The 12,059-nt window shown below is 51.7% G+C and overlaps 1 protein-coding gene across 1 annotated transcript in view; it reads left to right on the top strand.

The window, feature by feature from the left end:
- Positions 1-12,059, top strand: part of NIN (ninein) — a gene marked incomplete at its 3' end in the record, with an annotated part of 56,302 nt that overhangs the window by 17,799 nt on the left and 26,444 nt on the right. The window contains exons 4-14 of the mRNA XM_084207990.1: positions 692-731; positions 1,940-2,127; positions 3,535-3,681; positions 4,580-4,747; positions 6,074-6,210; positions 7,224-7,364; positions 8,063-8,237; positions 8,800-8,910; positions 9,630-9,719; positions 11,277-11,430; positions 11,755-11,876. Of these exons, the coding sequence (XP_084064116.1) occupies positions 692-731; positions 1,940-2,127; positions 3,535-3,681; positions 4,580-4,747; positions 6,074-6,210; positions 7,224-7,364; positions 8,063-8,237; positions 8,800-8,910; positions 9,630-9,719; positions 11,277-11,430; positions 11,755-11,876 (1,473 nt within the window). The remainder of the gene's footprint in view (positions 1-691; positions 732-1,939; positions 2,128-3,534; positions 3,682-4,579; positions 4,748-6,073; positions 6,211-7,223; positions 7,365-8,062; positions 8,238-8,799; positions 8,911-9,629; positions 9,720-11,276; positions 11,431-11,754; positions 11,877-12,059) is intronic.

Genomic DNA, 12,059 nt, shown 5'->3' with positions numbered 1-12,059 from the left:
CAGTCACGTGCAGGCAGAAGGATCCACTTGTACCAGTGCAGGAGCAACATCTGCCACTGCCAAAGCAGAGTTCATGTTGGGGGGCATCACGTGGGAGTAAATACCCTGGGCTGCTACCAGGGTGCCAGGGATGAGACAGCGTGTAGTACATGAGGAAATCACCTTACAGGCTGTGCTTTTGCTCCTGGTGCTGCCTGGGCTGATGCCAGAGGGAGCTGGGTGGTTTAAGCCCACCAGAGAGTGGTTTTATTTTCCCTCTGTTAAGCTCAGTGCTGACAGCAGAGCTGCCCTCAGTGCGGGAGGTTTGAATTTGGTTTGGCTGAGTGTGGGGCAGAACAAAGTGCTGGAAGGAAGGGATAACCCAGCTGTGATCTCCCCTGCATCCCCATCCCCTCAACCATCAGCCCCTCAAAGAAAAGCAGCGTGGTTTGCTCAGAGGGCAAACCTCTCCCTCGCTCCCCAGTGCTCTGATCTCTGCCCTGTCCCCTCTGCTGGGTCACTGTGGGGCTTGGGGCATCTCTGCACTGCCAGAACAAGGCAGCATCACAGAGCCCTGGCTTCCCAGCCCAGCCTGCAGGGAGATGAAAGCCTGGCTGGAGCCCTGCAGCTCCTTGGATGCTGATCCCAGAGTCCCTTTCATCCAGGGGATGCCTTGCCATCAATAATCAGGAGCTTTTTGTTTCCTCCCCAGCACTGGAAGACGCGAGGCAGCGAGGAGTACGAGGCCGAGGGTAAGAGCAGAGAGCAGCACCTGGCTGGGCTTGTCCTCACTGCTTGTTCTCCTGGCAGCCTGGAGGAGGGGTCAGAGGGGCTCTGGCTGTGTGGAGCATCCCAGCCTGGCTGCTGCACAGCTCGGGAAGGTGCAGCTGGGGGGGAAAGCTGAGGCAGGGCACATCATGTGCTGTGCCCTCCTGCCCTTCTCATGCTGCTGTGGGTGCTCCTGGTCCCCCTGACCTCTGTCCTGGTCCCCCTGACCTCTGTCCTGGTCCCCATCCTGCCCTGGGGGGCTCTGGCTGTAGTGGAGCCTGGTGGGCACTAGATGTCAGCAGGGACCAGTCATTAAAAGTTCCCTAATTGTCACGGAATGATCAATTCCTGGAATGGTTTGGAAGGGAGCTTAAAGCACTTCCACTCCCTGCCTGGGCAGGGACACCTTCCACCATCCCAGGCTGCTCCAGGTCCTGTCCAACCTGTCCTTGGACACTTCCAGGGATGGGTAATTTCTCTGGGCAGCCTGTGCCACTGTTCTACCATCTTCATCATCAAAAAACTTCCTTTTAGTTACATCAGCACTTCCTCCATATTTCAGCTGCTCTCCAGCCCTTTCCCCATCCAACAAGACCAACTTTTTTCTCCTCAAGTTGCTTTTCCAGCCCCAGGAGATGGCCTTGCAGCTCACTTGATCCCATAACAGCCCAGGGGAGGAGGGGTCCCTTTTCCATCTCTGCCAGCAGCTGAGGAAGCTCTGCTGCCCTTCCCTGGCCACCAGACTCATCCTCATTCCCAAAGATCCTCCTGGCCACAGCCCCAGCTGCTGCTCAGTCTGCACCTGGCCAGGCACTGGCAGTCCCCATCCCTGGGGGGATGAAAAGCTGTGAGGATGTGGCACTTGGGGACAAGGGGAGCAGTTTGGCTCAATGGTCTTGGAGGTCTTTCCAACCTCAGCAGTTCCAGGATTCTGTGGGCACGAGGCTCTTGTGCACAAGTGAGGGAAATGCTGAGCAGAGTCTGACACTGCTGGGCCAGCATCCACACCCTAAAACCCAGCGTGGGCTCTGAGCAGGATGACCCCAGACCAGTGATCCCTTGGGCTGTGCAGAGCCAGGAAGGAGCTGTGCCCACTGCAGCAGCAGCAGCAGCAGGAGGTTCTCTGTGGGGTGCAGACCCCCAGATCTTCTGCTCCTCGCTGCAGACACCGGAGCAATCTCCCCCACTGCAGGGCAGCTGCGCTTCTGGAACCCAGACGACCTGAACGCCTCCCCTGGGGCCTCACCCAGCCCAGAGTGGATCGAGGAGAAGCTTCAGGAGGTCTGTGAGCACCTGGGCATCACCAGGGATGGCCTCCTGAACAGGAAGAAGCTGGTGTCCATCTGTGAGCAGTACGGGCTGCAGGCGGCGGCCGGCGAGGTGAGCACCCCTCCTGGAGCTGTGATATTTTATAAAAATCCTTTCCTGAGGGTTTTTCCTCCTGAGAAGCTGAGAGGCTTCAGGAACAAAATGTGAACAGTGATTGTCTGCTGCTGTGGGATGCAGCAGGTGGGTCTGGATTGGTCTCATGTGGTTGTTTCTAATTAATGGCCAAGCACAGTCCGGCTGTTTCAGAGACAAACCTTTGTTATTCATTCCTTTTCTATTCTTAGCCAGCCCTCTGATGAAATCCTTCCTTCTATTCTTTTAGTATAGTTTTAATATAATATATATAATAAAATAATAAATCAAGCCTTCTGAACATGGAGCCAAGATTCTCATCCCTTCCCTCATCCTGGGACCCCTGTGATCACTGCCACACCATCCCACCCCTGCCCTGCCTTTACTGTGGGCCCCCAGAATCTCTCCTGGCCTTCACCACGAGCACAGGTGGCTGCTTGGGAAGGGGTTTCCAGCTCCAGCTGCTGTTCTCAGGGAGGTTTGTGGTCCCAGAGCATCAGGCTGCTGTAGGAGAAGGCAGCTGCCAGGCTGAGCCATGGCGTGGGTGCTCCTCACGCAATCACAGAGGGATCTGGAATTTAAAAGCGTGGCTTGGATTCCAAACATGTCTCCTTAATCCCGGGAATTTTCTAGCTAGGCAGCAAATATGGGTTAAATATTCATAGGTGGTTGGTTTTGACTTTGGGAAGGGCCTGTGGGCGTTTCTGTCCTGCAGCAAGAGCCCACGAGAAAATGAAATTTTTAACAACAAAAAAAAAAAAGGCTCTTGTCTGTGAGGATTTAGTTTTATTTAAGAAGTCAGATTTTTTTGCATCTTAAGATAACATGGCTTATATTAATTTCCTCCACAAAAACACGCTCCTGAGCAGATATTCCTTTGCAGCATCCACAATGAAATGTTTTCAGGGTATTAAGGCAGAAAATAATACCTGAAAAGATAAACTGTAGACAAAGAAATAGGGACTAATCTGAACATCTCCAGTCCTACTTTTGAGAAAGCAGCATGGCCTGAAGCATAAAACAGATTTATGATAACCTTGCAGTGTCTCAGGGTTTGTTTTTTTTTTGCCTGGTCACTTCAAGCTGCTCGGGGTTTGGCATCTGTCTCAGCACCTCGAGCTGAATTCCTGAGGTCACACTGGCTCAGGAGCAGAAGGAAATGAGGTTTTTTTTTCCTGCTGCCTCATTAAACAGCAGCTCCAAGATGACCAGGAGCTTTTCTTCATGGTCTATTGTGCCTGTAGTTTTCCACATGGAGAATATGGAAGTGTGGTGGGCTGATGTAGCAGGTAACTCTTGCTTTGCTCTTTTTGGAGCCTTGGGAATAGGATGTTTGCTCTCTGTCAGATTTTTCTGGCCTTTGACATGATTTCTGTCTCCTTGCAGGTGCTTGAAGAGGTGCTCCACAACCTGGAGCAAGATGGGACCATGAGCATAGAGGATTTCTTTTATGGCCTGTTCAGGAATGGGAAATCTCTCACCCCTTCAGCATCCACTCCCTACCGGCAGCTGAAACGCCACCTCTCCATGCAGGTGAGGAAGTGAGAGGAGAGCCCTGGGGGAAAAGGAGCAGGAGAACTCCTGAACAATTCCCACCCAGCCTGTGAACTCCTGAACAATTCCCACCCAGCCTGTCTCCTCCTCTTCCTCAGTGTTTGTCCCTGCAGGGCCAGCTGTGAGGCAGGAGGTGGTGGCGGTGAGCTCTGGAAGCAGATTGCAAATTCTCTCTCAGAAAAAAACTCTTTTGGGGGAGATAAAGCACAGAACACCCTCATGGGAAAGGGGGCAAGGCTCCACTTTGAAGTTGTGGGGCTTGGAGAGGGCTCTGGCAGCCTGTGGAGTTCCAGGGTGGTTTGTTTGGAAGGGACCTTAAAGCTCCTTCCAACCGAGGGGCACCTTCCACTGCCCCAGGGTGCTCCAAAGCCCATCCAGCCTGGCCTGGAGCACTTCCAGGATGGGGCATCCAGCATCAACTGGGGGCAGGGGGAAGCACTGCCTGGGACAGGCTGGGGACATGCAGCTCCCACATCTTTACTCCAACTTTTGCTTTATTTTTCCTGAGAGAGAGTTTGAAATCTGCCCCCTGTCTTTGCCTGGAGGCTGAGGGCTCTGCCCAAACCACTCTCCAAGCGCTCCTTGCAGCTGTTTTAGGGAAAGTGATGTTCCAAACCCAAAATGAACAGTGGAAAACCTTTCTGGAGCAATGAGGCCAGCCCTGGAACCCTGCTCCTCCTGGGATTTATTTTAAATCCCGAGCGCCTGCTCACGCCCCGGTCAGCAGCAACGCTCCCTGGGTGGGTTGTGCTTGGCAGTGAGGAAAAGCAGAGCTTTAATCCTTAATCTCTGGAGCAGTGCTAGGGAGATTGCATTGGTAAAGCCCTGTGGGCTCTGCCTTTGCCCTGCTTCATCCTCATCCTCATCCTCTCTGCAGTCCTTCGACGAGAGCGGCCGGCGCACCACCACCCCCTCGGCCATGCCCAGCACCATCGGCTTCTCCCTCTTCTCCAGCCTGGATGATGGGATGGGCTATGGCTGTGTGGAGGGGGTCCTGGACTGCTGGCACCAGGAGGGCATTGAGAACAGCCAGGAGATCCTGAAGGTAACCCCCAGCTGCATCTCACCCCTGGGTTTAGGTGTGGTTTTTATTCCCTGTGTTGGATGCTGAGTTATTTTTTGTTCTGGGAAATTTCCAATCATTTCCATTATGGTGCATCCCATTTTATCATTTTTAATGATAAAAATACACTGTGATTTCCAGCATAGCTTGAAGAGGTCACCTACATTTGTTAGGAAGCAATTTAATTCCTTTTCCTCCCTGAATAGCTGCACCTGCAAACCTCTGAGCACTGGGGTGACCTGAATTACTGCTTGTGCTGAGGTGGAGGACAGCACTTGAAACCCTGCCCAGTCCTCAGTGTTCCATTAGAGTGAAAGGGTGATGGGGATGAAATCAGGTACCTGAATAAACCCATCCCTGTCCATCTCATTAGAAGCTGTGGGTGGGAGAAGATAATTTCATGTGACCATCACTGGATTCCAACAGTGATGAGCAGGATTCTCCTGGATTTTAAATATCCATGTGGGTAGAGAACAGCCAGGCTGGAATAACCTCTGCCATGGCTCAGGATTTAACACCCACTCATCACCAGATTTGTGTGTCCACCTTCACTTTGCTCCCTTCCACTGGAAAATTGCTTTGTGCTGGTGTCACTGGGGTGCTTTCTCCAGTGCCTGCAGTGTTTCAGCCCCTCCTCGAGTGCTTTGCTTGGTGCTCCTGCAGGGTTTAGGTTGGAAAAGTCCAGCTGTCAGCTCAGCCTGTGTTCACCACTGAACCCCATCCCCAAGTCTCACATCCATATGGGTTTTGAACACTTCCAGGGGAAGAAAAGACCTTTCTTCAAGGCTTGGGGCAGCCTGGGATGGTGGAAGGTGTCCCTGGATGACCTTTAATGTCCCTTCCAACCAAACCATTCTGGGGTTTTACAAAATCCCAAGCAGCTGCTGATGATAACTTGCTTTCTGGGAGGTGGGATCCTCCCATCCAACCCCCCTGCAGGGCTGCCTCTGTGTTGCCTCTGTTGCAAGAGCTGGTTTTGTTTGCCACGAGCATCCCCAGCCACCTCCTCTCCGTGCAGAGTCCAGGCTGGCTGGGTCCTGCAGGGAATTAGTGCAATTCATCAGTCCTGGCCTTAATTTCCTGTTGGTCTTGCAGCACAACCAGGACACTTCACCCTCTCCACAGCTCTGTTGGAAGGAGGTGGCAGAGATGTCTGGTTTATTGCCCTGGAGGGCTGTTTGTGACAGATTAATCAGCCAGCAAAGATCTCTTCTGAGCCTGCTTGTTCTGGCCTGTCAATCCCTGCAGAAATGTCTCCAGGCTGCTGCAGGAAGCTCCTTCCACTCAAAGGATTTGTTGTTTCCACAGGCTCTGGACTTCAGCTTGGATGGGAAGGTGAACCTGACGGAGCTGACGCTGGCTCTGGAGAACGAGCTCCTGATCACCAAGAACGGGGTGCACCAGGCAGCCCTGGCCAGCTTCAAAACAGAGATCAGGCACTTGATGTGAGTCCAGGGATGGCTGGAGCTGCTGCTCCCTGCTCTGCTGGGCCAGGCAGGAGCTGAGGGAGCAGCTGAGGGGTGGCACTGGAAGGCTCAGCTCTCTGTTGGAGCGCTTGGAAACTTCCAGCTGTCTTGTTTTGCCTGGGAAAACCACTGGAACCTCCAAGGATTGCAGAAAAAAAGTGGTTAAAAATGAAAAATGGAAGCAGCAGGCTGTTCCCAGTCTGGGAGTGGTCACTGCTCTCCACAGTGGTTGTTGGTGGCTGAGGAATGCACAGCTCAGGGCAGAGGCTGGGGGAGTTTGTCAGTGCCTTTAACCCAAACTGAGCTGGGGCATTGCAGAGGTTCTGCCATGTGGTGGGTGTGGAGGTCAGGTACAAAATCTGTACCACTGTGAATCCCAATGTTTTTCCTTTGAAAGTCAACACAGTTTGTCTTTGTGCTGGACTCACTGTGAAGGTTTCTCTATTGAAGAAGGCTCCAGGGAGAGCTCAGAGCCCCTTCCAGGACCTAAAAGGGCTCCAGGAGAGCTGGAGAGGGACTTGGGACTAGGGATGGAGAGACAGGACACAGGGAATGGCTTCCACTGGTAGAGGGCAGGGAGGGATGGGAGATTGGGAATTGGGAATTCCTGGCTGGGAGGGTGGGCAGGCCCTGGATCCCTGGAAGTGTCCAAGACCAGGTTGGACAGAGCACCTGGGATAGTGGGAGGTGTCCCTGCACATGGCAAAGGCTGGAATGAGAGGGTCTTGAAGGTCCCTTCCAACCCAAACCATTTCAGGGCTTGAATTGGAGGGCTGGACCACAGCTGAGGGTCTCGAGTGTTTGAGGTCTCAGGATCTGTGGGGACACCAAGACATGCCCAGAGCTGTTTGGCTACAGGTTCCAATCCAGTGACTAAATGCAGCTGATGAGACCCTTGGAGATCTTTCCAAGCTTCAAATCCCCTTTTTGGGTGGGGAGCAGCGAGGGCTGACCTGATGCAGGCTGGCCCTGCTCTGCTCTGCTCTGCCCAGGGAGAGGTTTGACCAGGTGGCCAGGGAGAAGGAGAAGCTGCGCTCAGACCTGGAGAAGGCAGAGAAGCTGAAATCCCTGATGGCCTCGGAGGTGGACGATCACCACGCCGCCATCGAGCGCCGCAACGAGTACAACCTCAGGTGGGGCACTGCAGCACCATCCATCCCCCCTCCTCCTCCTCCTGGCCAGGGGCTTGGTGACCACCCAGCTCCACCCCCTGCAGGATTTGTCACCCTCTTCCTTGTGGGGGTGCCAGCTGTGGGTTTCTGTGGGTCTGTACTGAAGGCACTGAGACATTAATTCATGTTCACACTCAGGTGTTTATTATTTCTCATCAGTAAAACAGCCTCACTGCTGTGAGTTCTTCAGCTTTTCATTAGAAGGCACAAAATGGCCAACAAGCTCTGGTTACAAGGGCTTTTAAGACTAAACTATCCAATTAAGAACTGACACCTGGATTATTTCCCCTTTTAACCCAATAACTGATCCCAAAGAGCCCCCAATGGGGACTTTTCTGCCCAATCCCAAAATTCCACCCAAACCCATGGAGAAGAAGGAAAAATAAGCATGAAGGAGAAGCCCAGGATGACACCCTGTGCCCTCCATCTTGCTGCCATCCACAGCACACTAAAAACCCCAAACCCTCAGTTTCTCACCCAGTGACACACCCACACTGCTCTCTATAATCTGTTTCACACTTTTGTGGATTCCAGTCTGTCTTGAAGTCTGGGAAACTTTCTCCATGAATGAGGGTCAGAGTCAGTGCTCCCCTGGGGCAGACAGAGAAATATCCCCTGGGTTTCCACACTTGCTCTGAGAGGCTCCTGTCCCCCTGCAGGAAGCTGGATGAGGAGTACAAGGAGAGAATCTCTGCCCTGAAGAACGAGCTGCGCAGGGAGCGGGAGCAGATCCTGCAGCAGGCCAACAAACAGAGGCTGGAGCTGGAGCAGGAGATTGAAAAGCTGAAAACGGATGAGAACTACACCAGGGACCGCCTGGGCCTGGCCCTGAAGGTAACAGGGACTGAACACAGCCAGGATTTCCCCCAAAATCAGCCATGCCCTGGCAGGGGGAGTCACTCCTGCAGTCCATGGTGAAAGGACGAGTCCTGGGCTATGTTTAGCTGGGAAAAGTCATTGAAGCAGCAAGGCAGGGCCATGTCCATGAGGATTGGTGTTTGGGGCACCTCCGTGGGTTGTTCCATGGATTCCTAACCTCCAGAGATTTCAAATCTCTGCTGCCATCACCTGCAGAGTGTGTGTGTGTACACAGCTCTCAGATGAGCTGTCAAGCCAGGAGATAAAACATCTGGATCAGGTTTAAAATCCTCTTTTAAAAAACAACCAAACCGTGCAAAGCAAACTTGCTGTTAAGCCTTTTGATAATTTATCAAAAGTCCTGTGTTCACACTTGCTGTGGCAGGAGTGGGTTGTGTGTGGGTAATAATAATTCCTAATTCCTGTCATCACTGAAGCTTGGAGAATAGTGTCATGCTGGATTGGGAGTTACCCTTGTAATGCTGATTTTTCCTCCTCCAAGTGCTGATCTGTTGTGGGTTTTTTTTGTTTGCCCCAGGAAAACAGCCGCCTGGAAAACGAGCTCTTGGAAACAGGAGAAAAACTGGCTGAGTGTGAAAGTCTGGCAAGCAAACTGCAGAGGAACTTGGAAAATGTCCTGGCTGAGAAGGTAAATCCCCCTGTTCCCAGTGGGGTTTCAGAATTAAATCATTTTTAAGTTGCTGCCAGTTTAGCTGATAGCCAGAGGCTTTGGGGGTCTCTGCCCAGATTATCCAGGCACATGAACTGCCTTCCATCCAGCTGAGGAAAGTGCATATATTCCACCTTAGCTGTAATTTTATTCTAATTAAAGCAAGGAGCCTTAGAATGAAGCAATCATCCTGAAGATCTGCAGGGATTTATTTTTTTTTTCACCCCCAGCACAGAGTTTTGGATGGGACCAACTTGCAGGGAAGATGATGCAGGTTTTACATGGCATCACTGCTGGAATTAGGTGAAAATCGAGGTGAACAGCTGTTCATGGCTATATTGCATTAAATTTTCAGAATATCAGCTTCTCCAGAGATGTTTAAGTTTGTGCAGCCATAGCCTCAAGGTCATATATTGGGATTTCCAGCCTTCTTTAAAGCTTGGGGTTATTTACCACACTGTGATGTGCCAAGGTAGAAAGCTGTGATCTGGAATCAGAATGAGCATGAGAGCTGTGCTAGATGGCAGACAGGATTTTTGGGGAAGTTACTCATTCCCTGCTAGGAGGAAAGTGGACTTTATTTAAAATAAAAATCCAGAGTGGAGAGAGAGGGAGTGCAGGACTGCTTGGGATGGCAGCCACGCTGTCCTGAGCTGCAGGCTGGGTGGATAACTGGATATTCCACTCCTGTGTTCCAGTTTGGTGACCTGGATCCCAGCAGTGCAGAGTTCTTCCTGCAGGAGGAGAGGCTGGCCCAGATGAGGAGCGAGTACGAGCAGCAGTGCAGGGTGAGTGCAGCCAGACCTGGCTCCTGCATCCACCAGGAGCATCACAGACCCACTGAGGCTGGAAAATCCCTCTCAGATGGAACCCAGCCATTCCCCAGCACTGCCCAGCCCTGTCTAAGCATGTCCCCAGGTGCCACATCCTCACTGCAGGCAGCAGCACGAGGCAGGTGGGAAATCTCTTCCCACAGAACCAGCTGGCTGAGCTGAGGGTGAGGTGGGAGAGGGTCCATGGAGCCCTGTGAATTCAGAGATGCAGGAACTTGGAGGAGAAATAAAACTCATCCACATTTTGCTGGTTTTCAGATAAGAAATATATCTTTTTTTTTAAGAAACCTGAGAACAGAAAGTTTCTGTACTTAAAAGACCTTAAGGTGAGCCTGCAGGTTTTCTATTTGCACATCTGCTTTGGGATATCTGCAGGGGTACCAGCTCATCTGCTGCCCAGAGAAGCTCTGGCTGCCCCTGGAAGTGTCCCAGGCTGGGTTGGACAGGGCTTGGAGCAGCTGGGACAGTGGGAGGTGTCCCTGCCATGGCAGGGGTGGGATGGGATGAGCTTTGGAATCCCTTCCAACCCAAACCACCCTGGGGTTCTGTGATCTGTTCTGCAGGGTCCTTTCCATTCAGTGAGGGGCTGCCTTTGCTGTTGGGTTGGAAACAGCACAGCAGCTCTCCTAGGAAGCTGCAGTTTAAAAGCAAAAACTGTCCAGAAATAGGAGTTGAATCGAAGCTTCTCAATGTGCAGCTGATTTTTCTCTTTTTGAGGATGGCAGATAGGAGTCAGTCCTCAAGGTTCACTTCCTGGGCCTTTCAGCCCTGCAGGGTGGTGTGTTTGCACTTTCAGGGAGCTGTTTTCCTCACTAACTGCTGTTCCTGGAGTGGGGTGCAAGCTCTTGGCACAAACCCTGGGGATGCTCCTCTGGCAGGCAGGAGGAAGGAGCAGATGGTGAATGCAGTAATGAGGGGATCTCTTTCCTAATTTCATCTTTTGCTTCTGGTTTGATTTTTCAAGTCAATGGTGTTTGAGGAGGCATTTCCCAACTGTTTGGAAATGTTACTAAAGCTGCTTTTAATAAAAGGTCACAGGAAGGAGGAATAAAGGGAAAGCTCCTGGAGCTCCTGTTACACCCTCACCTTTGGGAGTTTGGGATTGTGGAATCATCAGAGAATCCCAGAATGGTTTGGGTGGGAAGGGACCTTAAAAACCATCTTGTTCCACCTCTGGCCATGGGCAGGGACACCTCCACTGTCCCAGGCTGCTCCAAGCCCTGTCCAGCCTGGCTTTGAGCACTGCCAGGGATCCAGGGGCAGCCACAGCTGCTCTGGGAATTCTATTCCAGGGCCTGCCCCTGCTCAGAGTCAGGAATTCCTCCCCAATCTCCCTCCATCCCTGCCCTGTGGCACTGGGAGCCATTCCCCCTTGTTTGGCTGTGCACTGTGTTTATTGCCAAGTCTTTCTGTGCTGCAATTCCCCCCTGAATGTCCTGTGGTGGGACTGGGTGGGTGCTCAGCAGCCTTGGCTCCTTTTCCCTCAGCTTTTCCTGTTGCCCTCCCTCTCAGGAGCTGCAGGACCAGATTGATGAGCTGCACTCGGAGCTGCAGGAGTTCCGTGCCCAGGGCAAAGTGCTCAGGCCTGCCCTGAAAAATTCCTTGTCAGAGGAGTTTGACATGGACATGAAGAGCCATGGCCCCGGTGGGATTGAGCCTGACCAAGGTAAAATATCCCTCCTGCAGCACTGAGATCTGGCTGCAGGTGTTCACAGCATCTCAGAGGTTGTTCCATGAGAACCTTCCCAGTGAGGCTTGGTCCCCACCTCTCATTTGGTGTTTAATGTTAATTTGGACTGTGGCTGCTGAACCAAATTTAAAGCTGAAATTGAAGTTTGCAGTTCCTTGTCTGTGTTTGTGATGGGAGTTTGAGAGCTGCCCAACAAATCTGAATTGATGAAATAATTCTGTTGAGAATTACATCTATTTGTGTATTATTAATGTTTTTATAGTTATATGAATTATTACTTGATTGCTTTTTTTTCCAAAGGACTCGGTTCAGAAGACTGCAACCCATTAAATATGAGCATAGAGGCAGAAATGGCCATTGAGCAGATGAAGGAGCAGCACCACAGGGATCTGCATCACCTCAAGCAGGAGCTTGAAGACACAGTGAGTGTTGGAATGAGATGGTCTTTAAGGTCCCTTCCCACCCAAACCAATTTGGGATTCTGTGATCCCAGGAAGAAATAAAGCTGAGCACTGAGGCATTCTTTCCTGGGAAATTAATATGAGGTGCTGAAGTGTAAATCTAAATATTCAGTAGAGTGAATATACAAAACTAGATGGAAATAT

This window comes from Fringilla coelebs (genome assembly GCF_963513975.1).
Source record: "Fringilla coelebs genome assembly, chromosome: 6".
NCBI lineage: Eukaryota > Metazoa > Chordata > Aves > Passeriformes > Fringillidae > Fringilla > Fringilla coelebs.
The sequence above is the reverse complement of the archived record's forward strand: the minus strand, read 5'-3'. Positions and strand labels throughout refer to the sequence as shown.